At 38.5% G+C, this 26,780-nt stretch overlaps 1 protein-coding gene across 2 annotated transcripts in view; it reads right to left on the bottom strand.

The window, feature by feature from the left end:
* Positions 1 to 2,633: 2,633 nt before the first annotated feature.
* Positions 2,634 to 26,780, bottom strand: part of SLC9A9 (solute carrier family 9 member A9) — a 174,901-nt gene continuing 150,754 nt past the window's right edge. For both annotated transcript variants that reach the window (XM_014877880.2, XM_014877882.2), the window contains exons 15-16: positions 4,774 to 4,879; positions 2,634 to 4,294 (exon numbers count right to left, since the gene is read on the bottom strand). In XM_014877880.2, coding sequence (XP_014733366.2) covers positions 4,073 to 4,294; positions 4,774 to 4,879 — 328 coding nt within the window. In that variant the 3' untranslated portion in view covers positions 2,634 to 4,072. The remainder of the gene's footprint in view (positions 4,295 to 4,773; positions 4,880 to 26,780) is intronic.

Below are 26,780 nucleotides of genomic sequence, written 5' to 3' on the forward strand. Positions count from 1 at the left end.
ACTCCAGAACACCAATAAACCAGTATTCAAGGAAATATGTTGTGTCTAGCTCTCCTCTCTACCACAAAAACTGATTGCTGAGCCCAAGGAAGGATGGAGTTTCATGATCTGAAAACAGATAGATATTGGCACCAAGGCTGTGGGATAAATTAATATTTGCTTAGAAAATTTTGGTCTACTCAAGAATTTAAGTTCTGAAAGACAGTTTCTAAAATAAAATTTTGATGAGTCCTTTGCAGTTCACTAAGCAGAACTCATGCCTTTTGGGATTATATTGCCAGAGATGAGCTTCCTTGTATTAGGTTATTTAATATGCTCAGACCTGGTTTGCTTTAAGATGTCAATAAAGGCTATTTTCCCCTTTGCTAGAAGGAAGTAGGAGTAAAAACCAATTTTGTCTTTAGAGGTTTAGAATCACAAAATATGCTGAGTTGGAAGTAGTATTTTCCAATCTCTGCAGTGGCTTTCAGGATGTTGTCTTGGTTCTCTGAAGTTTATAATGAATATTTGTATCCTAAGAATTCTCAATCTCTGTGAAAACAAAGAATTTCAAAAGCAGATGTGTAATGCTCATGTGCATCTAAAATGCATATCTGAATATTGCTGCATTTATGTTGTACCCAAATGTACACAGCACTCAGGGTGTTACAGGGCTCACATTCCTTGATGGTTGATAGCAAAATGCAGAGGAAAAAAGGAAAGAGACCAGCCCAGCAAGGCACTTGAATAAGCTGCTAGGTGAAAAGGGTGTGAACTGCTCTCAGGGCTTCAAGGCAATTAGTTTCTTGGCTGAAGTTGTACACAGGGTTCATCAGTTTGGAGATAGCCCTTATGTTGTTACTATTGAAAAGTTTAAACTTTTAACACAGCAACATAAGTGTTTGCTTCCAATGGCCCCTGTTTTCAGTGAGGTTACTAAATATTGCACTTGCTGAAATTATCATAGTGAGCTGATATTTTCAGTAGAGTCTTTTTGGACTGGCTCTGCTGTATAGGATTTGTTTCACTGCTTTCAAACTTAGCAAAATGCTCTTCATAGTTGTGTAAAAAATGTCAGTTATTATTTTTGAAACCTGAAAGGTTTAGCAGTATTCCAGATTTCCACCTTGCCCCACATTTTTGCCTACATTCTGAATGTGTAGTCACTGCACTTTTTACAATATATATTACATTTCATTTTCCAAGCAGCGTTCTATTAGATTAAGTCAGATAGAAGGAAGAGCTTCACATTTATCATGAGTGACTTGCACATTCAGTCAAACACTGTGTGATATTGAGTAGTTTAAATCTCCAGTGTATAAATTGTAAATTAACATTAAAGGCCTCTCTTAACATTCATTATTCTGTTTAAACAGTCGTGCAGAATTTCTAGTTGACAGTAATTTTTTCTTGAATACAAATATGTCATTTGTTCTACTGTTGTTGTAACTCTCTTGAGCTGTCACAAAAAGAGTGTCTTAAAACAGGGAAATGGTGACTGTAATGGACAATTGAGACTCTTATTGCCATTTAGCAGAAGCTTCAGGTTTGCTTGCACCTCATATTGCTAATTTTCCTAAAAGCCAATGATACTTTGGTTGCTGAGAATGATCCCAGATGATAAATGCCCTTCCTGCTGGAGCCACTGATTCAGCCTCTTTGGTAGTCTTAGCATAAAAATCTGACCTGTGAAGATGTGAAGTATGACTTGTCTGTCATAAGGGATGACTTTCTTTACCAAGTAGCCCTTTAAGGCATAGGGGCAGAACAGTGTGAAAAGTATTTGTTGCAGACTTTTTTTATAAACAGAAAATTTCAGACCCCAGAGCTCTTCATTTATCATTGTACAAATGTGAGAAACCTGGAAATAGATACAATACATAAATCAGTAAGTCCCTGTAAAGGACTTATGCTGCAGGATGCATTTTAGAGTAGAATCTAAAGCAAAACTATTGAAGAGCTTGTAATTTCCAGTTCATGTCACAGTTGTGAAAAACAGCTTTGTGTCTTCATTATACCATAGCCCCTTATTGATTTCCAGTATAATCTAAGGACTGGACTCCAGGCTTTCCAAGAAATTTAGTAAGCCTGGTGACATGCCCTCAATAATTCCAAAGACTGAAACCAGCAACTGGCTACTGAAGTCAGGAAGATGTCAGCACCTACCCCAAGAGCTGCTTGCTGTGTTGCCACATCTTCACCTTCCTCCAGTGTGTCTCTGCCTGCTTCTCCTTCCTCTGTTCTCTGCCTGCTTCTCCTTCCTCTGTTCTCTGCTGTCTCCCAGCACTTGGCCACAAAATCTTCCCTCCTTACCCATTCTCCATCCTTTCTCCATCTCTTCTTGCAAGCTGCTGCACATCTTTTCCCAGCCCATGCAGCTAAACAAAGCAAAGCACGAAGCTGGAAATTCAATATTTCTTCCAAGAATTTGTTATTATGCCTGAATATTATTTGTTTTAAACCATGTGGAGATTAAGGCCGTTTGAAGATCCTTGATTACAGTTTAGGAGAAAACAAAATTCCAGCTTAAGCTTCTGATTTTTTGTAACCTCACATACTACTCCGTTGTGTTCAAATTTATGCTTAAAATGGCTGTTCTAGAGTCACATATATCCAGAAATTAATTACACTGGAAAAGAATGACTAAAACTTGATTATATTTATATTTTAAGTTTTATTTGTGATGAAATTAAGACCTATTCATCTTTAGGACTATTAACAGAGACAGTTTGATTTTTGTTCTTCTAGATCACGAATTTCTCCTTGCTCATGGTCTTTGTATACTAATAACGATCTTCCTTAAAACTCCTGATATTTTGACTTTCTTAGTAGGAACAGCATCATGCACAGTTAGTTGAAACCTCTGCTGTGAGGAAAGGCACATGCTCTGACAACAGAAGCCTGGCTCTGTCCCTGGTTTTGCACTGCTTAGCTGCTGTGTGCCAAAGCTGATCTGTACTGATGCTTGACAGGATATGGCAGTCAGCTGTATGTATGGCTGAGCAGTTGTTATCCATTTACTGTGTTTATGCAGAGCAATGAACACTTTGATACCTCTCTTGTTGGTTATTTTTTTTTCCTTTTCGTATCTAACCACCACAGTCCTTATTTCTAGTGTAACATTGAGTGCTCAGCATAAGTAGAGAGACAAGTTTATCCTTGGAGCAGGCAGTCTGAAGACAGAACTCTTTTGCAGAAATACTCAATTCTAAACAACTCTTCTTAAACGGTAAAAAAAGAGAAACATTTGAGTTCTTAAATCAAAGTATATGTTTAGATGATCTTGCAGAACAAGAAAACCTTGCCTCCCATTTAAGCTTTGCGTGTTGCCAAGCTGTAACAACAAAAGCCTTGTGGAACAACTGCTGGTTTTAAACAGTGTCTGTGCCCATTCAGGGTCTCCAGGAAGGGCGTTGGTTGCTGATTTCATACACCTCGATGTCCCCTACTATCAGTGGTCAGTTTGTGGCAGCCTAGTGAAACCCTCTGTGAACCAGGTATAAGGTGCATTTAGAAAGCAAATTTTTGGCTGGATGTCAGGAAAAGTGTGTACTGTGAGCATGAAGGAGCTTTATTTATCAACACTGAGGTTCTGCAATGCATGTTTTAAACATTTTCAGATCACACACTCCTTGGACAAGGAATCTTCTGCTTCTTCCTTATAAACGTAATAGCTACTGAGTAGTTATGTGTGAATCATGTCAGGACCAGCTGTAGAAAAGAGCTGCGAGCATGAATGTTAGGAAGCTATTTCTCTCCATTTCAACTTACTGAAGACTCTAAACGATATTCAAAGGGCCTGTGTACACGTGAGGGGCACAGTAGAGTCAAGTGTTGAGACAAAACATTACTGTAATGGATTTCCAGTGGGCTGGTACTGCCCTATGTCTTTACACTAAAAGCTGCTGCAGTTATAAAGCCTGCATGTGGTTGTAGATATATGGATATGATAGCAAACTCCTTTCCTGGGAGGAGCTGAAATCTAAATTTTCTTTTATTTTTGTGCTTAGTACATTTTTTCTGACCTCTCGTTCACATAACAGGATCTTTTGTTTCTTTGTTTTAGTCTTTCTTGTGATTAACCTTAGACTGCTCATGCCAATGAATTCTTCTGGGGTTGACCTGCAGTATGTTGAAGCTGGAGTTTGTATCCTCCTAATCCTAGGTCTCCTTCCTGAATATCTTCCTTGCCTGTAGCCTGCATGGAGCCTGTGCTGTCCTGTGCTGGCACTGGTGTGTGAGCAGAGGATTCGCAGTTTTCGGTCAGCTCATCATTATTGATGATGTAAACTGTGTCATCATCCTTCAGTTGATCCTGTATTCAAACAAAGAAAGAGATGTATGGAAGAGAGACTCATGAGGGAGATTTTTGTTAAAGCTTAAATGAACAACAAGTCTGATGCATTTTCATTTTATTTCATTACTTGCTTATTTTCTCAGGTGTTCATTTACCATCTTGTTGATTAAAGCCAATAGTTGCTTACCATGTTCTGCTCTCAAGCAGTGTTGAGAAACATAGCCTACCCTTCAGATGTTTTAGATAATTTCAGTGCTTAAATATTGCTGATGGGTAGCCATCTGGATGAATTATTTAGAATATATCACTCAAATTTGAAGCTCATAGTGTTTACATTCATGAAAATGTACCTTGTCTTCTTCACAAGTGAAGAAATGGTATGATTATTGGCATTAAAAGTAAAAAGATTTAGAAAAAGGACTGTACTGAAGCGTTCAGTCTAAAGTGGCAGGTTTTGGCTAACACCTTGAACACAGTTAACCAAGCTGGGTACTTACCCCATATGCACTGGGGCTGGTCAGAAGCCTGGCAACAGGATTGCACCATTCAGGTAAGGTTGATGTGAGAGGTGGCCCAGTGTGGGTTAAGAGAGGCTTTAGATATCTGTGAGGTTTGTTAAAGGATATTTGCAATACAGATACTGGTGGCAACATGCTGCTCTATTATATTAAGAAACTTCATTTTAAAGCACAAGAAAATCATCTAACTAAATGGAAATATAGAAAATACAATCTCTTCACCCTCCCCCCCATAACTGCATTAATTCACCTGTCATCAGTCTTATCTAATGCTGTTCAGTAACAGGAAAAAAACAACCTAAAAACTCCCTCAAAATGCAAACCATTTGATGCTCAAAATCTGTCTTGAAAGGGTACCAGAATGGTTGAAGGGAATGTCATGGGAAACATAATGCAGCAGGAGCTGAAACACAAGAAATGTATGCCAGATTCTCCTGATCAAATTGCATAAGAAATCACACTTAGAGCAAGACATAGAAGAGTAAACAGAGCAATTTGAGATGCCATTTTATCAGCTAATTTATATAAGAACAGTAACAAACATTTTCTTAAACACATATATTTAGCCTTTTGGAAAACCAATGCATTTCTTCAATAGACAAAGTGTATTTCATCAAATATTAAATTCCTTTATTGCTTGGAGTGTGTGTAAGTTGTTCTCTGTAATACTTTATATTCAGTATTCAATGCATTTCTTTTCCATTTCATACATCAACTCTTCTTTATATAAAATTATGTAAGTTAGGAATAGGCCTTATTCTGTTGTCTCATACCTGTCTTTCCAATCTTTTCATCCAGAAGTGCTTTATTGAGATAAAAGAAAAACCTGCTCATCTTGAGCAATTACATCATCTGTGTATCTGCCAATAACAGCCCTCCCGTGAATCCTTCAAGCTGACTTATCTTCTCTGCCACTTCTACTCACAAAGTAATTTTCAGTGTTCTTTGGGAAGCAGATCTGCCAGCTCTTTTTGCTGCTTGGGAAAATTTACTTTATTGATTTGTTATCCCACTTTCTCTACCCTGCTCCTTTCTTTTGCTTTCTTGCTTGTGCCATCTTCCCCAATCTTTCTCCCTGCGTCCTTAAACAAGAAAGGAACAAATGTAACAATAGTGATTCAGATTCTGTAGCAATATTGTAGAAATACTGAGGAAGGAGCACTGAGTCTTGGGCCTCTCCACACCAGTGCCTCCTTTTCTTTCCTTTTCCATTTCTTTCATTGTTGGCTGTTTATGGTATCACTGCTTTACACACAAAGTACAAATTCTTTAAGCTGAAGAAATGTAAAATATGCTTCCAATCTCGGTTAAGAATTGAAAGCTTAAGTAACTTGCTGTGTCCTATATGCTACAGACATGGAAATTGCTCTGTAGTGGTGTTTGTATGTGCACATTTTGTATTTATTTTTAAAAGTTAAGCTGCATCTGTCAGAAGATTGGGTGATTTCTTCATCCAAGGTCAAATACTGAGCTTATGTAAAAAATTGAGTCTACTTTAGAAAAGATAGTGAGATCTTAATATAAATTCTTATCAGAACTATGATCAAGGTGAGAATCTCATGAGATCTAATTGTGTAGGGAAAGTTTAGATTTGTCTCATTTCGGTTGGAGTAAAATCAAGCTAAACAATCTTTTCTAATCCATTCCCAATTTTATCTGAAACCTCCCAACTGCCAGGCTTTTAAGAGCTATTATTAAAAAGCAAAGTATGAAAGCCATTAATTAGAGTTGCTCTGTTTTCAGCACTTCAGAAAAACCTAATTAAAAGGCCAAAAATGGAAATACAAACATAATTCTAGGTTTTTAATCTTTGGAAATATTTGCTTTGTTATTACAAACAACTTGAATTGTTTGAACTGAGTTGTCAGACTGAGCGTGAAAAATAAAGGCTTGTAAGGGAAGTTGCATTTGATTATGCTGAGTTCTGTCTGCTCTGTTCTTTCATTCTCTTCCAGAATAAGTAATTGAAGATGAGTATAACTCTGCCTTTCTTAATCCAGTGATGTCTGAGCTAGGCCTTACTTGTGAGCAGCCTTATAATTTCCTAATGAGCTTTGATCCCACTCTGTAAAAATGGGTCCTGTTTTTGTCCCTGCTTGCACAGAGCCTTGACCACACAGAGTACCAGGGGCTGTGTGCTGAAGCAGACAATCTACCCAGCCAGCACAGTAATCTTCAGCCACTTGAGCCACTACCTAGCATAAACTTTTGTCTGGTGTGTTTAACTGGCTGGTGTTTATGTATGTGGATATTCTGAAGTTGAGTGATTACTCCATTTTGCAACAGGTTCTCTAAATCCTCTTCATTTTGCATTTGCTCTGACACATTCATTGTGTGTTGTCTGTGCTTCTGCTCTGAAGCCTCTTGAGATGCAGTTTAAAGTGAATGCAATTTTCTTGTGCTTGTTGTGTTGATTCTGTAATAAATTATTTATCTTTGTTCCTTATTTAACTAGTTATTATTCAGCCCACTCAAGGAACTTAAATTGCACTGGCCTATTTTTCATTGTTTTAATAACCTATGCCATAAATATTTCCTCTTTATAGTTGACACAGTTGCTTTATAGTATTACAGACATAATCACATAGTTTAGGGCAGCATAAAAGAGGAAGAAAAATCCATGTGCAGTGCTGGCATTTCAAAAGCATATCAGATGTGGGTCCTACTGCATTTTAAGGCTGGCAAGAAGCCTTATCACACTCCAGCTGCTCTGGTTGCATCCCCAGCGAGATGTAATTTAAATAGTGTAATAGAAAAAGGTGGATGTTGCACTAAGGCTGCTTAGAAAATTGGAAGAAACGAAGTACAAACCTCTTGGCATAACTGGGAAGTTACAGCTGCACCAAATTCATGCCTACCCAATTCAGGGATAGGGAGAAGATAGCAGGGCAGCACTGCTGTGCACTTCAGCCCTCCCTGGGCAGCACAGCCCAGCTGCCCCTGTGCCATACAGCCTGTGCTAAGGAATGGTTTTAATACTGAGTAGTGAAACTGGATTAAGGATACCAGTATAGGCACGTGCATAAAATTTTAATCCATATATTGTGCAGGGATGTTACCACACCCTGCTTTTATAATCAAGTACCCATTTTCCCATTGATCTCCCATCTTCTGCTCTCAGTTCACATACCTAGAAATGTTTACCCTGGTTTGCCTCATTGCTGTTTGACCATCCCTTTGCCCAGGCCGTTTCAGCCTTGCCAGGCATGGTTCCTCTCCCTTTCTGTCTCACACCGGGCTCAATATCTAAATCTGTTTCCTCTGTCCTGACTGAGCTTCTGTCTATTCTGAGTTTGACTGATCTGATGTCCTCTTTGCTCTAAGTGCAATGCATTTAAAAATAAACTAATGAGGATTTATCAGGAATCAAACCATGGGATTGTGATTTTTTTTTTTTTTAACATTGTCTGAAACAAATATCTATTATGGAAAATCTTCCTCCTTTATAGCTCCTGCTTCACAAAGATGCAGGTAACCTGAAAGAACATTTTAAAGTGAGAAGTCTCAGGTAAATCTGAGGAGAAACACTACTGCTATTAACCATATTGCAGAATGTTAAGGTTTTCCATCATACAGAAAAATTTAAGATATTAAAAATTTTGACTTAATATTAGGATGAAAAATCATAACCTAAAAATTTCTGTGACCACAGTTTGTTTAATGGACATGTTCTGTCAAATTTTGAGGATGTTGGCAAAAATCACTATCTTTTTGATATTCTTGTGATACTAATCCCAATTACATAGAACAGTTTTTCAGAGGATGTTTTCTTATATCAGACTGCTATAAGTGCACATTTGTTACATATGTTGTTTGATATTCTACTGCTAGGTGCTATATTTCTGCTGCAGGCATGCATCTTTACAAGTTAATATCACCACTCCACAAATCCATCCTTTGGGCAATGTATTTAAGATTTCTTGAGCTTTGTAGCCTTTTATTTTAGTGTCCTTTTTGTGACTGTTTTAGAGTCTCAATTTGTAGATTACTTATGAGTTTTTAATATTACTTTTTGTTGTGCTTATGAAGAAATATAATTAGGAAAGGTATTAAAGATATCGCTTTTATTTTTTCAATCTGTTTTCTGTAACAAGGAGAACTCACATTTTGCTCTTTGTTAGAGTTCAGTTGTGTGTGTTATTTTTTTAAAAGATGAGGTATAAGTTATGTGTTAGCCTAAAGAAGCAAACATTTCCATTTTGGTAGTGTGTGAGTGGGAGCAGGCAAACCATGAAACTTTTCTCTGGCTGGGTTGTGCACGTGGCTGACTGCTGCAAGCAGCTGACTGAGATTATTGGGGTGCTGTAGGGCTCAGCTTGTGTGCATGGCTGGGCTGGGGGGGCACAGGGACATTGCTAGCAGATTAAAATGCCCCAGAGGAGGAGAGGTGTTTGAGAGGGAGCTCTCCCCCTGGCTCTTGCAAGAGAGAGATGCTGTACATGCTCTCATGTACCATGGGATTTGTAGAGGATGGGGAGTTATCAGTATAGACTGGTTGAAAAATTGGGCGATGGTTGTGTTACATTAAATTGTTAGAATAACAGATGTGTGTTTGAAAAGCCCATGAGGGCTACAGTGATTTAACATGTAAAGATAAATTAATCTGCATGGTGGAGAAAGCTGAGGAGGAATCACTAAATCTGGTATAAATTATATTTTAATTTATAGCTGTTACTAGCAAATTCGTTCTAGTTCTTGGTGACTTTTTTAAACCACTCCTCGAAAACATTTTAAAAACATTAAAAAGTCTGCTACTGTTGTAACTTAAAATGCTAAACAACTGAGGATAAAAGGAATAATACTGTAGTTCTGCAAAGTTAAATCATCAAGTCTCTTTCTTTACAGATTCTTTATTTCTGTCTTTGCCTTCCTCATATCTGAAAGAAGGGAGAGTAGTGAAAATGAGTATTAATAAAATCTGATTCAATGTGTATTTACAGGAAAGTCTGTCTGACTTAAATTCCAGATCCAGATGTAATATCAGACCTAAGAATTAACTCTGTTTTTTTTGCTGAATAGGGATAAAAATTTGCTGCTTTCAACTTTGAAACTGGAAGCATTGCAGAGATGTGGGCAAAATGGAGGAAGTTAGTGGAACTGATCTTAGTCACATCTTTTTATATATAAGTAGTTGCAGACTGAGAAGTGACTTGTTCTCTTGTATGTGCTGAGTAAAATGTCTGGGGTATTTGCAGACCACAGTCTTAGCTGATAGCTCCTTGAGGCAGAGCAGAAAATCAAGACATTCAAATTATTTGAAGTCTATTATATCCTGAATATAACGCCTCCATGTAAGTGAAAATCAGAGACCTAAATGGAAACCTGCTTATATAACTAATGAGTGGTAATGCAGCTACTCTTGAAAATAGAAGGATAGAGCATACAAAGGATGGAAGAATACTCATATAAGATTAAAAAAAGAATATAAGAAGAGACAAATTAACATTAGAAAGAGGTTTGGAAGATGCACACTATGTGAGGCAGATAAAGAGTAGAAGAAAACCTTTCCTGCCATCAGTAACAAGAAAATGACTCTTCATCTGACAAAAAAAACAGCTATTGCCCCTCCAAATAGCCTGCCAACCCTCCCCAAACAAAACAACCGCTACCACCTCCAAAATCAAAACCCCAAACAAATGAAAAATACCAAAAATCTTACAACCAACTGAACAGCACCACCAGAGATGCAGAAGAGTCAGCTACACACAGTGAAGAGGTGAGACTGCTGCAATAATCACATCAGTGTTCAGGATATGCATGGGACTTTTCAGAAAAATGTGATTTTTAAGTTGACATCGTTGGTATCCCCTATTTTCAGACACCTTAAAGCAAGATATCAGGCAGACATCTAACCTGCCAGCCTTACCTTTTCATCAGAAAAGAGAAATGGCCAAATCCAAGACCGTTAACTCCAGTACTGCAGGATAAGACTAATTGGAATGATTTGAGATTAGGATGAGTTTCTCTGCCTTCATTGACTGTAAAACAGTCTAAACAATTAAAGTAGGCTTAGATGCCTAATAATTAAGTATCTATTCAGAACATGAGAATATAGAATTCCTAAGGCAAAATATAAGAGATCAAACACAAACTCCATACCAAGGAAACTAGGAGCATATGAAAGGCATCCATTTTTATAATTAGAAAACACTACATTAAGTACATCTAGAAGAAAAAGATTAAAAAGCATGTAAATTTCTGTGTAATCAATATGCCACCAAACCCAGCAAAAACTTCAAAAATGTTGAGTTAGTGAAAACCTGAGTGAACATGGGTTTCATAAAAAGAAATTTGACCTCAGAAAACTTAAAAGGATTTCTTGGCATGTTTTAGGGCATAGAAAATTCTCAGGACATTCCAAAACTGCTCTGCCTGTAGCTTGGCAATAGGGTTTCTTTTCCTGCAGAACAGGAACTTCGGCATATGGTGCATTTAATATGATTATGGAACTGGAGATACCATTGGTATGAGTAAGATAAATTATTGCATTAGCAAGGATGAACACTGTTGTGACCTGGCTGTGCACAAACCCTTAAAGCCTCAGAAAGTCTCTGGTGCCAGCTGCCTCAGGTGAGATCACTTTGAAGCTTTCCACATGAAGTGCAGCTTTTGTATAAAACACTTGAACCCTGGTGCTGGCAGAGGGAACTAATTTAGAAGCACAGGCAAGTTAGCAGGGGTTTCTGCACTCTGTGTGGAAGATTGTTTCATGAGATTGTCCTTGGCATCCCCATCTGGCAGAGAAGTATTCCAGAAAGCAGATGTGTGAGGAATGAGGACTGGCAGCGGTTACAGCCCTTGCTAATGACAGTTTAATACCAGTGGCACCACAAATCTAATCATTTGCAGGATGCAGGGAGAATAAACCTTAAAAAGTAAATGCAGTGAAATATAAGTACAAATTGTTTTTGATCAAGTGAATTACTTCAATATCACAGAGGAGAATAGAGAAGGTCTGATTCAAATAAAGTGAAAGCTTTCAGAAACCTTTCATCCATAAATTGTCAGGTAATGGAAATGAATCTGCACCAAGACAGCTCTTGAGAACAGCAGTGGTTGTCGTGTCTCTACCCTGTAACAGGAGAATCTTGGGACCAGGAAGATGGTGGAAGTAGAGAGTAACAAGAGAATGTGAGTTTGGAAACAAGATTTTTCCAAACAAATGGGCAAATAATTTCATTCTGTTCAAACTAAAATGCTGCAGTGAAAGCAAGGCAAGAAAATGGCTGCTAGAACTTTGTGAGTAGCAGCTGGAGTAATCGTCTTGCTATGAGCCTCTGGTGATGCAGATGGAGAGCTAAAGCCAATGCACCAAAATTATGTTCAAATAGAAAAATAATTATTCAGCACTTTTTTCAAGAAGTCAGATGAGATATTTAATCAAATACATGAGATATAGCAGCATAATAGTAGTTAAAATAGTTGACAGATCTGCGGAGAGGGTTTTTGAGAAATCTCCAGCTTCTGCATTGCCATGAGTCAAAGAATGTTCTCACAGTTTTAAAGGTACAACTTGAAAGAAAAATGAGATCCCTTATGAGAAAAATTCTGTAAAGAACTTTTCTTACAAAATTTAGTAGAAGGATGAGCAACAAATGTAGAAGAAGGGTTTGAGGAACAATGTCTCTTATTCTGATGCTTGCTTGTTTTTGTAAAGATCCTAAAAAAAATAGAAGCAAAAGTCATAATTTACTCTATATTTTAGAAAATAAAATCTGCATAGAAACAATAGAATCTCTCTTCTTTTATCAGACTGTGTTATAAAGAATAGAACAGTGGATTGGTGTCATGTCAGGAGTGAACAGTAACTCCAAGGAAAATGAAAGTTCTGAAAAAGGTTTTTGAGGACTGTTTGGTACCGTAGTGAGGATAGGCTGGACTGCAACTCTTGGCCCAGTATGAATGTACAAACAGAACTTGTAATCAAGGATGTGTGTGTCCTTGTGGAATGTAAATGAATGTAAAAGCAGGATACCAACATGACCTGAGCAGGGTGAAACCCTGGAGCGAGCTGACAGCAGCTGTGTAACATACAGGGTAGACATGGAAATACAGCATTGCTTTTTGTGTGATTGTGAGAAACCGTGCTCATTCCACACATGCAAGTAGGTTCAAAAGCTGTGTGGCAAGATCAGGACATGGTTTTGCATTTTGCAGTGTATTTTACTCAGTAGCACGTTGTACTTCTGGCCAGATTGGTAATGAGTAAGGTGCTGGGACTGGCCTGAAGTAAGCAGTTCTTACATCTCCCTGTGCTGAGCTGAGCTGCTGAGAGCAGAACAACCTTTGTAAAGTCTTGCTAATACAAAGTCTCTTTAGTTCAATACACCCTCTGAAAACCTCTACTCCTGTGATCATATTGGTCCAGAGATTGTGTTCAGATTCTCCAGCAGCTTTTTCCAGTGTGTAACCCATGTTTTAGACACAATTATCTAGCTGGGTGAAGCTGGCACTCTCTGATAGGTTTGTGAAGAAAGCACGTTAAGAAGGGGAGGGCTCAGTGTTGAAGATGTGAAGACACATTGCCCAGGAATAGGTTCTGCTGTGAGCCAAAGAAAGCAGCCTTCTGGCAAGCCAGATCTTTGCAGTTGTAAGGATATTTCAATACAGAGAGAGACGTGCTAGAAAGCCCTCACAAAATAATGTTCCTTAAGAGGCAAATTCTAGTGCAAAGAACAATTGAGGATAATTAATTATGGCACATATCTAAGAAAAAAGAGATTAGTGAACATGTAAAGAAATACGAGGTATTTATTCTAATATTAGTTTAAATTCTGAATAGGTAAACCAGAATACTTTGTTTATGAACAGTGGCAGATTAAAATAACAGAACAGAGGATACGTATGAGGAGATTACACTGCCTTTTGATCACCAGAGCAGCTTATCAAGTATAAATCAGAAATAGGAAAAGCAAATGCTAGCTCTCCAGCCAGGATGGCTCATCCCCCTGCGCTGGTCTGGAGCAGGACAACCGAGGCTTTCCTGTGAGCCCCTGAATGCTGGCAAGCTGTGAGTGGGGACAGTGACATGTGATGGACAGGGCTGGAGAGACATGGGGCAGGACGTGGGTGGGAACAGGACAGATTTTTGCAGGTGTGACAAATGACTCCTATGGTTGGCATCATTCCCTTCTGTTTATCGCCAGGACACTGCACACATGCAACAGTGCTGCCCTGACACCAACACTGACAGTGACAGAGGTGCAGAAAAGTGCAGTACAGCATGAATGAACATGAGGTTTTCTCATTCTGTTTTATTACAGAGCTAGAAGTGTCACTTATTAGGTTTCAGTCATGAGCTGCTCATAATACAAAAGCCAGCAATATTGTGCAGGAGCAGGTGTAGCTATTCTATGAACATGATTTGGTTAAGAAACACATTTATTGAGATAACTGTTTTCTTTTGCATCTTTGACCTTTAGAAGGTATTTGTTGCTAGGAAAGCCATAGAAGTACTTGTTCAAGTTATTTCTCTCTGCTAAGTTAGTTGATTTAGTATCTGAGGAAATACTCAATCTTCAAGTTGCACTTTTTTGTGTGTTCCTAGTTGTCCTGGGTTATGTCTCTGTGACACTTGCTAAACTCTATCTAGTTACTTATCTCTGCTTCATTTATCTTGCTACCATTCTGTAGGAACACATCATCTTAGCTCCTCTTTGTTCTCCAGCAGTGGAATAAGTACTTCATTGTCTTTGTGTGTGAACCTGTAGCTCTTTAATGAATTTTACAATCCTGTATTTGCTTTGTACTCTGTTATAGTTATTAACTTGAAGATTGTCAACAAAGCAACACTTAACTCATTTAGCATATTGAGAAAAATGCTTTGTGCAATGTATTTTGATTTGAAGTAGTTTTTTTGGTCTTGTTGTTAAACTCCTCTCTCTAACGTATAAGAGTACAATTACAGTAATAGATTATTCTCTCTTACTCTGGAAAAAAAATCTCCAAATTGCCTGGTAGATCTTGTGGAAACTGACACCAGTTCAAAGATTCCTCTATTTCTGCAGAACTGTTGTTAGCAAGGTGCAAAGGGAAAGCACAATCTCAGCCAGAACATGATTAGTGATAAACAGCTTTCAGAGGCTCAAATGTTTATTTTACTGCAGGTGTTGAACAAAATAGGTGTCCCTGGCAATAGATACCTTCAGTATTGTCACAGAAGCTGACTTAAAGCCCAGTTAAGTAGACTCAAGCTCTATGAACACCATGATGATGAATGTTTTCTTGGTGAACAGCAGTAAAATTTCCAGGCAGTGGCAGTATCTACAGTAAGTAGTTTTGTGTGTGGCCATAGATTGCCCTGGAGAGCTGGGCCCATCCCCTCTGCCTGCTGTGTCTTCACTCCTGTGCTCTCCAGTTCCTGTCCTGGTGCTTTGCCCAGTCTCTGCTTCTCCTGGACCAAGACTGCTTTTCCCTCCTTTCTGCCTGGCCTCTGCTCCCAGGGAGCTGGAGCAGAGCTGTGTGTGCCCAGCTGTGCACATCTGGACCTTGGAATGCAGCAGGGAAGGAGAGAGCTGGGCTGGGACAGGGTGTTCCCAGTGCCTCTGCCCCTTTCTCTCCAGGGGCAGATGCTCATCATCTGGGGAGTTAAGGGAACTCCAGCACAGAGACACTTGTATGGTCTCCAGAAATCTGATCAGCTTTTTGTCCACAAGGCTTAATAATGTGGCAGTAGCTGGTATCTGGTGTGTGGACGATCACTTGTGTGTGTCAATGTCATGAAAGATTTAGATAAGGTTGCCTCTCTTTGGTTATACTTCCTCAGCCTACAGAAATACCCTGAAGGGTCCATTTCCTTTCATTCATTTGGATCATTGGCATTGCCATGATCTAGATAAAAGATTTGACACCTTCACTAAAAATATCTATTTTTCACTCTGTAACTAATTGTTTTCCAGAGCACCATTGGAGCAGCTCCCTCTACTATTTCTGGCTTATACATGTCTAGATAGGACACAAGAGTCTCTAGTCTGCAGTCTAGAGGTGTATATGCTAAATAATTCAGGAAGTTTGACCCTTCCTAAATTATTATTTTATGTATCTGTGCATGATGATGGGTGTTGTTCCAGATTCTTTTACAGTAGTTCTTGGTCCACCCTCAGGAAAGCTGTTTGATCAGTGAGGGATTTGCACTAAATTTCTGCAAGACATTAAATTATCATTTATAAGAGAAAGGTATTTGATTTCTTAGTAGGAGATTTTTCTTGGTTTAGATGCCTGACAGCTCAATGGAAAGTCAGAACTTTTCTAAGGGCTTTCTCATTCAGTTGAAATCTGATTTTTGAGTTGAAAAAAATTTGATCACCACATTTAATACAGCTTTGTCTGACTTAGGATAGTAGTCAAGGAGAGAGATTTGTAAGTATTTTGGATTGAGGACGGCTATATATGTCTGACCACAGTACTAAACAAAATATTTGAACCACTTTGGAAGGAAAAGGGTAGGTCAAGGACATGGAGTTACATGGAAAATTGGATAAAATGCAATGCGTCTTTAACAAAAGCCAATTGTGTCAGATTAGACCAGTATCTGTCTTTGATAAGAACTGTTTGGCTAGACAAGGTTGAAGTAGCAAATAAAGTCTATATATGTATTAAGTAAGGAACATAAGGTACACTGCCTCATGGGACATTATTATTTGAGAGAGACAAAAGGGAATAGTATGCATTTGAAGATTAGATAAGAAATTAATTTCCTGTTTAGCCAGCTTGGGTCATCTTAGGGCATTTAGAAAAGGAAGAGAGTACATGGGGTGTACTTCAGGCCCAAATCTTGGTAACAGGGAGCTTTGAATCTGGTGATGTTTCATGGCTGTCCTTTGCTGTGGTAGCTAATATCAGTTCCTATAAAATATGTTATGTCCTCTTTGTATCATTCCCTCCTTGATTTTCTTATTTCTAGTTGTTTTTCTCAGTATCATGCTGATTGTCACTTAGAGCAAAGCACTCTGACATATGAGAAGTGCCTGAGCCGTGCACGTTTCCTCTCCTGTCACTCTAGGGCACTGAGGCATTGTCCTGTGAAACTTCTCAGGTGAGCAAACTGAAAGGAGCCTGTGACACATGAAGTGGAAGGAATTTAAGACATAGAAAGGTTTAATAGCAGAGCACTCTTTTGACCTCACTGTTTTGACAAAGAAACTCTTAAAACATCATATAGAGAGGCAAGCAGAAGTCTTTTTATCCTGAAAGAAAAGATGACAGCAGATTATCTTTTATGGCTGCAGTAACATTGTCTGAATGGTTAAATCAGGCTTCTGTGTTTGTGTAAAGATGAGATGAAACTTGGAACAGACCCATCATCATTTTGAGATTCTGTGTGTCAGGTTGTTTTATTTGCCTGCATCTCAGTTCTGTCACTGAGGAAACTGAGAGAACTCATTCAATCTTTGGCCATAACCTGCTGAGCTGCATCCACTTCAAGTTCTGTTCCTTGCTTCAGCAAAGTACAGAAAATATTCTGCAGTTTCCTTGAGGAATTGAGACTGGCAGGTCCCAGCTCCCAGGCAGTATCTGTGTCTCTGCTGTATCAAGTCAATCTGGTTTACTCAATATTGCAAGGTCTGTACCTGCAGAGTTTGACTTTCAGTTAAGGCACGGTTGATCCCTCTGTGTATGTATGTGTGATAACCTTATGGAGTGGCCTAGCAAAGGGCAGAAAATTGAAATACACAATACCAGTACTAATATTAGTTTGATTTTCTTATTGGAAGTGTAATGCTACATAAAACTATTTGAACTCATATAAACATTTCCAGTTTGAAAGTTTTTTAAGTAGCCAAGGGATGAGTGTTTTGGAATACATTTGTGATTCACTTTTTTCTCTCCTCCAGTTCTAGATCTGTCCTAATGATCTTTGTCCTTTAGATGCCAAGAGAAACTATTGTTCATGTACATTTCTGCTTATACTGTGAAAATTAGTGTGAACTAAGAGGAGTTGGGGGGTGGTAACAAGGCACAAGGAACAGCATAATTGGATGAGTTTTGCAATCAGAAGATTCTGACCCTCTGTCAAGCAAGCTAGACGAAGGGGTTGGGAGAGGGGCTCATCAGCTTGTCATATTGTACTCACTCCTGATGTTTGGATGGAGAGTTGGCAGGTGAGCAAAGCCCTCAATGGGAAGGTGGATAGAAAAAGTAGTAGCATGTGCACTGATCAGTCAAACACGAGCAAAATAGTTGTGAAGGAAAAAACAGGCTTTTGTGAATAAATGTTGGTTTGTACTATAGTGTACACTGCATGCTGAATAAAAATAGAGATATTTTCTAACTTTTGGAGCCGAAACACTGAAGCTTTAAAAGAAGAATCAAGTCTTTTGTTGTGCTGCTGTTATTAAGAGTGAGATCCTGCCAAGGGGTTGTTGGCTTATCCCCTAGATTTGAGATTTGATGATGATTTGTCATTCTTAATCCCAGGGGGTTCATGTACACAGTATGTCCTCCCTTTTTGTTTCTTCTTCCTTTTGACTCTTTCTTGTCTTTTTCCCTGGGTTTTCTGCTTGATATAATTTTCACAGATAACTCCCACCCCATCACGAATGTCTCAGTCAGGATTGAGAATTGTCCTTCTACCTCTGTCATCATCTTAGCACGTTATCTACCTGTTGTATTTTCCAGACAGCATGTTCTTTGTGTTGTCCCTCTCACTTCCACTGAGCTTTCTTAGACAAACACTTCAGAAAAGTTTTAACTAATTAAAGTTCCTTAAAATATTATAATATTATATAAAATCACACTATGTGACAAATAGAGGTATAGAAAGAAATTATCTGTATCTTGCTATCCTGTAGGGTGTGGGAAAGCTTTGGTTTTTGTGCAGTGTTGAGTGCAGCAGAGCCTATAGTTTGTTACTGATTGTTCTGAGAACAAAGAGTATAGAAATAATAATAAAAAAATAAGCTGATGATTTTCCATTAATATTGTGCAGGAGTTTCCTATCACGATGTTTATACACACGTTCTCCATCTACATCCCCCCAATTTAAGTATAAAAAGATATTTACAATTAAAATGGTGCCTACTCAATTAAATATCAAAATTAAAGTAAAAACCCAAACCCTAAGAAATCATTAACAATTTTTTTTGTTTGTTTTCTTTCAATACCCTTTTACCCAGTGCAAGAATGATTTCCTCAAAATGAGTTTCTCTTTGGCTTTTGGGCATTAATGTGCCAATTTTCTTTCTGCTACTGAATATTATCTGATCCTGAAGCTGGGTACAGTTGAATTAATGTTGCTGTCAATCACAGCTGCTTATCTGAGTCTTATTGGGGCTGAAATTGAAAATTCCTTAAGAGTGTGGTGTCAGAGCTTAGGTATTTTCTCACAATGGCCAAATCACGTTCCTCCCTCCTTGCCCCATCCTGTGCCCAGCTGCAGTGGGTGCAGCCTCATGCCAAGGCTTGGGTGGAACCTGTGCATTCCACTGCTGGATGAGGGATGCCATGGCAGCAAGGAGGTGTTACTGAGATTGGGAACCAGCCAAGTTCTTCAGCTTTTCTTTTGCACTGCAGCAATGCTGCCTGTGCAGCAGCTGCTGGAAGGTGAGGCTGCCCTATCACACATGAAGGAAGATTCTGACCCAGTCTACCCAGACTCTTTCCCTGGGTTTTGCAGGATACTGCTTCCTTCCCCTCTACTGCACAGCTCCCAGGAGATGTTAGAATAACATGATGTCCAGATAGCTGTCCTCAAACTAACTACTCATATTAATAATTAATAACTTTGTTTCCTAGGAAGGGTTGTGCTTACAAGGACACTATGTATTGTGAACAAGATTTGATGGAAATCACGCTGGGGAAAAAGCAAAAGAAAGCCTTAAAGGGTTTTATAAAGTTGTAGTGGGAAATAAAGTTATAGAAAAGAAACTAAAATAAGATGCAATTTTGAAGTATTGAGAAAAAACTATTAAAATTAATCATGCCTTTACACAGCTCCATCATACTGATTATAAGGGAAATGGTGGGTTTAGTGTGTTGAGTTCTAAGATTTGATCTGTGTTTATGCATAGCATAAGTCTAATTTCTACCCAGCTTTTAAAGCATTGATTTCTGCTTATTCAGAGAACTCATAAAACAAAGATAAAATATCCTTTTTTTAACTTGTTTCATGTTCTTGTTTCACCTTCTCTTTTTATATTTGATATAACTAGGTTGTGTCACATACTCTGTGGAAAATTTGGTTTAAGTTGATGAAGCATAGCATAAGCCAAAGCAGTCACATGACTTCTAGCACTGCACGGTTTTGGTGTTTAAGAAATCTTGGGAAGTTATCAAAAGTGCAAAATTCAAAAATTGGAATTGGGGCAAACAGTTTCTCTCAGATTTTCAGACTCCTTTCTCTGTTAACATTTCTGAGTAAATATCCTCAGGTTTACATTCTATGGAATTAATGTAACGATTCATATGAAACAGTTTGCAAAATAGGTATAAGTTGTTTGGCTTGTTTCAGAAAAACTTTTGGAGCCTCATCCACATTAGAGTTTTTGATGAAGACAAAGCATGCTGATGGGTATTGGAGCACACTGAATCCCATTATCCCACTTGTATATGTGCATAGATGAATCCATTCACACCAGGAGCCAGAACAGATGTTACCTTTGAAAAACTGATTTTTTCGTAGAGTTTATTTATTCTGTTTGTGCTATTAAACTTTGGCATCTCTCCAAAGAACTGCTAGAATACTCAGACTTTTTGCTGTGTTTTGCTATTTAATTTGTTAGCTTTGGGCACATTTATATTCAGGGCTGTACCACTGAAACTTAAATCAGGGAATTCAATCATAAATTAGGTACACTGAGTGTCTAGTGCACTAAAGGGTGTCCACTCAAGGTTTTGCCTGACTTTAAGTCAGTTTTAAAATATCTCTATGGAGCCAGCGTGACTTTGAATAAAGATTGGGTGTAAGTTTCTGCCTGCTTAATGGGGTAATGCTGAGAACAGGGGAAGAGAGATTTTTTACAAGTAACATTACAGAGCAGCAGTCACATAAACCAAACCGCCAGACGAAAATAGCAAGCTCATGCAACACAGTCCTGCAAAGATGGATTGCTTCCCTTTCCCCTTATCCTGTCTAGCCAGTGTGACTGGGCAGGACTTTGTTCTGAAGCAGAAATACCCTGTGCCACTGTCCGGGCTGCAGAATCTCTTTTAAAAACAGAGAAGGAAGTAACTAATTTTTGTGATCAGCAGTGAACCAAGTGTGGTGGGAGTTACATAATAATGTAAAAAAGGTAACAAACACTTAAAGTAGTTATGATATAGTTTTGTTATAGCAGGTCAGGGGGTGCAGGTGTGTAGTCCTTGTCTAGACCATTTTCTCAGCAAGCCCCTGACTTTCTCATTTGTGTAGGTACTATGCAGTGTGCACAGGAGTTATGGAACTCCATCTGCTGAGGTTCCATAAAGTCCTTATGAAATATGTTTGTGAAACTGATTCTTTGGGATATTTGGTGTTGTAGCACTCAGCACTGCATCACTTGACTGCTGGATCTCCAAGTACCTGTGGGATTTGTGAGCTTGGAATTCTATAATAACAGGGCTTAGTCATAAAGAGACTTTAGTGTCCTGCTGAGTGAAAATCCACCGAAGCTACATCGAAATAAGATGCTGAGAGAGGGTGGGAAGCAGAAGTACCTCTCCCTGTTTAGCTCTGGGAGACACTTGCATCAGTGGATCTGTCTTAGGGTCTTGTACTAGAATCTCATGTCAGATATTCTCTGTGGAAAGCACTGTTGTCTCCCATAACTCCAGACACCTCATGGCCCAGGGGAATGGAGCACATTCCAAAGCCTTGTTTCACATTTACTTTGCCTCATCCAGAGTCGCAAGGTGAACCACAGTGAGGGCTACATGGCATTCTCTGATAGTCTCTGTGGCTCCTATCTGTGACAGTCGTGTAATAGCACTGTTTACCTAGTTAGATGTAAGCATCAATTTTCCTCATATGAGGCAAAGACAGGCTTCAGTGCATTCATCTCTGCCTCAGAGACTATTTAATTGTTTAGACAAGGTGAAGTTTTATTGTGAGAAACCAAGAGAACTCTGTACCTGAGGGGGTTTTCTAAAAATTGAGATCCACTCTGATGCAAACATGTGGCTCTTTATTCCTTAAATAGCCAGTGAGCTCTGCTGGGATGGGGATTAGCTGCCTTCAAAGGCTCTTGTCTTGTGAGCACATTTACAGAATAGGAGCAGAGTGGCAGCAGAGGCAGGGGATGCCAGCCTTCAGGAATGCTCCTGGATGGCACCACTTAGAGCTGGGCTGAAGGCTTTGCCTGCTAGTGGGAATACAGACATCTGGACCAGGAATTTACCACCACAGAATGCAGGTGCCTCTGGACATTGTTCACAAATAAAGAGTATAATGTCTGCCATTTAGATTGATAATTATCAGCATATGTAAAGGCTTGGAAGCTTCTAACTTGTTTTGGGCACTTTTTCTGGAAATTACACAACTCTGGTACACTGCTTCTCATGCCTTGTAGTTTTAGTTGGGTAAACTGAAAGTATGTTCTTGAATCCAACAGTTTCGTTCCTTTGGGTTTTTCCTATGAATCATGCTACAGCTTTATGAAACAAGATTACAGCCCTAAATATATCAGAGGCATAATGTATATATATATTATTTTACATCAGCACTGCAACCATTTTAGAAAATTATTTACACAGAGAAGCACAATAATATAAGAAATATGTCATGTGAGATGCCTATGCAAATCACGTCACTATATACTAAAAACCAAGAAGTAATTGATGCCCTTGGGTGACAGACTAAAGAGGAAATAGAAAAGTGAGAAATGGCATAATAAATCTAAGTATTATTAGAATTAGGAAATCTGTTTAGGATATCTGCCTGCAAAATGGAAGAATATTTTATAGAATTTCATTTACATTAGCTAGCCAAGAAAATTATTTACTGTGCAAAAATGACAGTTATTCTTTAACTTTGGGTTGGTCTTCTCTGCTTTCAAATGCAGCGTGGTCCAGTGCTGAGCACACTGATTTCTGCAGGCTTAGATGCTTATCCAGAAGATTATTGTCAAGTCATGCTAAGGATTTTCTGTACTGAGAAAGCCAGGTGTGTGTGGCATCCTATTTTGTAATAAAGTGGCCCCTTTTCCAAAGTGTTAACTGTTATTTTCTTTTTAGTATCCAGATAGACATATCCCTTGTGTGTTTGAAGCTGGATACTTAGAAAAGAGGCTATTGGAGTCAGTAAGAAAGGTGTTCATAACAAATACATACACAAAACCAACCATAGCTAAATGAGTATTTTGAGGAAAAAAAGTAGCCTAACAACTCAATTTTGCCCACATGAAGTAGTTCTGCTCTAGGAATATTTTTTTGTCATCTCAGTATCACTTTAAAACATTAGGCAAGGAGTAGTGTTCTGCTAATTAATCAAAAGCAGATGGACCTATCCTCACAACACGTGCTATCTTTACAAGTCTTCTTGGACCATTCCTTTACCACCTGAAGTTGTGCCTGCTCTGTTCAGAGCCTGCTCCCCAGTAGTCAGGACTGTGGAAAGGCAAGATAATCTTAAGTGGACCAAGCTATTGAGAAAAGCAGGAAAGCAGAGACAGCTGGTAGCACTGGAGACTGTGTGGGAACACACAGAGAAGGGGGAGGACTGGCTCATTTCCTTCCCTGGTCCCTTTGGTCATGTCAGCATTTTGGTCAGTCACAGATAAAACAAACATCCTGTATGTATATTTTCCCTGCTAGTTCTTTGCCATTTTATGGCTTCTGTTCCAGGTATTTTCTTTTTCCCCATTACTCACTTTTTAATGCACAGGCAATAACTTTTTTTTTTTACGTTCAGAATTACATTCAAAATTTCTGCATTTAATATGCTACATTGTAAGTGAGGAGTAGTAATGTGTTTTACTGTTCTTTTTGTTTGACCTTTGTGATTACTAAACCTGAAATTTGGTTTTGATGTTTTTTATATTTTGTTTTTCTCTGTCAGCTGAACATCTTCATAGTTGAATTAGGTTTGTGTACTGCATTTCAAACGTCTTGTAGTGTTTTGAATGCACGTTGGTTTTGTGCATTAGTTGTAACTTATTCTATCTTTTAGAAACACAAGAACTGATGTCCTTGCTTGATATCTGTCCAAAGAACACCAGGAAACTTTCAAGTTTCTGCTCTTGAGACAAATATTTTTTTGTTATAACCTGAAGTATGTTTACTTATCTCCTGCTCTGCTGAAAGCATATTCTTAATTGAGAAAAAAATCCTTAGTGTTGTTTAATAGTTACTACAGTATGAGTAAACACAAAGATCTGTTTTATTTTTCATTCTAGCTTGGATTTACTACCAGGCATCAGATTTAATAGTAGGGGCTTAACAGCTTGTGCATTAGGCAATATAAAATTTTTATCTAGTGTTATGCATTTATCATATAATTCAATGATATTTGAGACACATTCTGCCTCTCCTATGAGGAGCACTCAAACACTTCTACTGAGGACAGAAATTAAATTAGTGCAGTAGCTTTATGTCTTAATTCTAAAAAGTGTTTAAATTGGAAAATAATTGTTTACTTCATATGTGAAGATACTACTGATCTGTCCTCTGTTCTGAAGTTCATGAGAAGTCTTTCACACCCATCCAAGTAACAGGACCTAACTCTTCTTTGTATGGCAGGTACAGACACGCCATGGCTCTGTGGTGAGAGGGCACAGTGTCCTTGAGAAACTTAAAAGAAAAATCTGTCTTCAACCAAGTCTTCTTGGTCTGGTTGCTAAATGCTACTAGATCAGCATGGCAGATGATGATGGCAATATAACCAAAATCTCAGAATATTCTGTGCTGGAAGGGACCCATCAGGATCACTGAGTCCAACTCCTGGCCCAGCACAGGACACCCCAAGGATCCCACCTTGTGCCTGACAACCTTGTCCAGACACTCCTTGAGCTCTGCCAGGCTGATGCTGTGACCACTTCTATGGAGAGCCTGTTCCAGTGCCCAGCCACCCTCTGGGGGCAGAACCTTTCCCTGATGTCCAGCCTAAACCTCTCCTGACACAAGGTCAGGCCGTTCCCTCAGTCCTGTCACTGAGATCAGAGCCTGCCCCTCCTCTTCCCCTCAGGGGGAAGTTGGAACTTCTCCCCTCAGTCTCCTCTTCTCCAGGCTGAACATAAAAAGGTGACCTCAGCTGCTCCTCACACGGCTACATATGGCTGGTTTGTTTCACATTGGCAGACAGGATTGGCTTCTTTACAGAAATATGACAAATGAAAGGGCAAATATGACAAAAGATGGGCAAAACATTGCTCTGGGATTCTCATCATGATATGAGATAAAATTCAGAGCTCCACCATGAACTTCAAGATAAGGGGAATAAATCTAGTCTACAATAAAGATACCTGAAGGTCACATAAGTATGTCAGCCTACTGTAAACATATAGCTTTTGAGATGAGATTCAAAGATAGCAAAACAGAGAAAATATCATAAAAGGCAGATTAATAGGAGCAGAATATAAGGCTGTGCCAAACATTTTAGAATTTCTTCTAAGTCTAGGGATGCTAGTTAAGAACCAGGGCTTGGATCTATTCAATTAATCTATGAAGACTCTATGTGGTGAGATGATAAATCAGATTCTCAAACACCAGCATTTTACATAAGCTTCACTTTCTTCGAAAAGTTACCAGTTAGTAGTTAATACTTATCTGAATAGTGAAAGAAGGTGCATTTTATTCCTTTCTTACTATCTGTGGTACTTCAAAGGATTTCCCCCAAATTAGATTACTGCAAAGAAAATAATAACCTGATGAGAGCTGAAGTGAAAGAAATGCATGGCACCTCTCAAGTAACAACAAGTGCTCATCTGGCTTTTCTATGACTGGCCAAGGCTGACATTCCAGCTGCAGAAACCAGTGAATCTTTCCCTTAGGAAACATATACATCATTTTTCCTCCCTTACAGGGAAAAAAGGGTGAAAAGAAAAATGTACAGTAATCCATGGAAAAGGAAAAAAGTCTAAGATGAATTTTCAAATAGCAAATGAAATCATATTAATTTTTGGGAAATGATATATTTTTAGTTATCATAAGGTGTTTGTAGAATATTAAAATGCACTTTCTGTTTGTAGTGAACAGGAAAATAAAAATACACATTTTTTTAATGCTGGCAAGTGTGTGCAGTTTGGAAAGGACAGCTGCTATTAAATATTTTTTCCCAGTAGGAAGTACTCTGAAGTCATCAGGCTTCCACATATAAGTAGGTCAAGAAAGACTTCTTCCAAAATTTTTACTTTTTAGCTGCAAACAGGAAACTATTCCTCATTTTCATGTCCAAAAGGCCACACTAAACCTGACCTCGAGCTTATGTACAGTTTTACTTGACCTTTATTTAGAATCCCTTCTGCTAGAAAATTGCCTTTTGTTGTCACTAAAAATATATTTCACTGTCAAGATGAGTCAGTATTCAAAAAGAAGAGCTTTCAATCCAGTGTAGAGGTGCAGTGTAATCCTGACTTCAGTAGTGTCAGGGGAAATGTTTCCACCTATTCTGATACCACTAATATTTTCATCCACCTACTTTATTATGTCAATTTCTTTCCTTACGTTTTTTCCCTTCTGTTGTTTCCCCTCTGGATTACAAAAAAAAAGCCCATTTTTTTCCAAGGAGCAGCATATGTGTTTGTATATATAGAAGCATTCAGTTCTGCATTTATGCAGTGGCAGTTTCATTGTGTAACTGGCATTTTTCATCCCTCCCAACTTTATGAAAGAAATAGTATTACTTTTGCTTCTCTTCAATTGCTTAACGTGTGCACAAAAGCAGAATTCACTAACCTGCTTCTCATTCTGTTATTTCTTCTAAATATCTATAACCTATTTTTTTTGTAGCAAGAACAATGACCCTGCTTGCAGACAGCACACTTGATAGTGTAAGAAATGCTCACTGCCCAGTTTTGTGTCTTGCTTCTCTTGTGACAGCAAATCTGATGTGAAAGTTTCGATAAGAGCTGGAACAA

This window comes from Sturnus vulgaris, chromosome 10 (genome assembly GCF_052056855.1).
Source record: "Sturnus vulgaris isolate bStuVul1 chromosome 10, bStuVul1.hap1, whole genome shotgun sequence".
NCBI lineage: Eukaryota > Metazoa > Chordata > Aves > Passeriformes > Sturnidae > Sturnus > Sturnus vulgaris.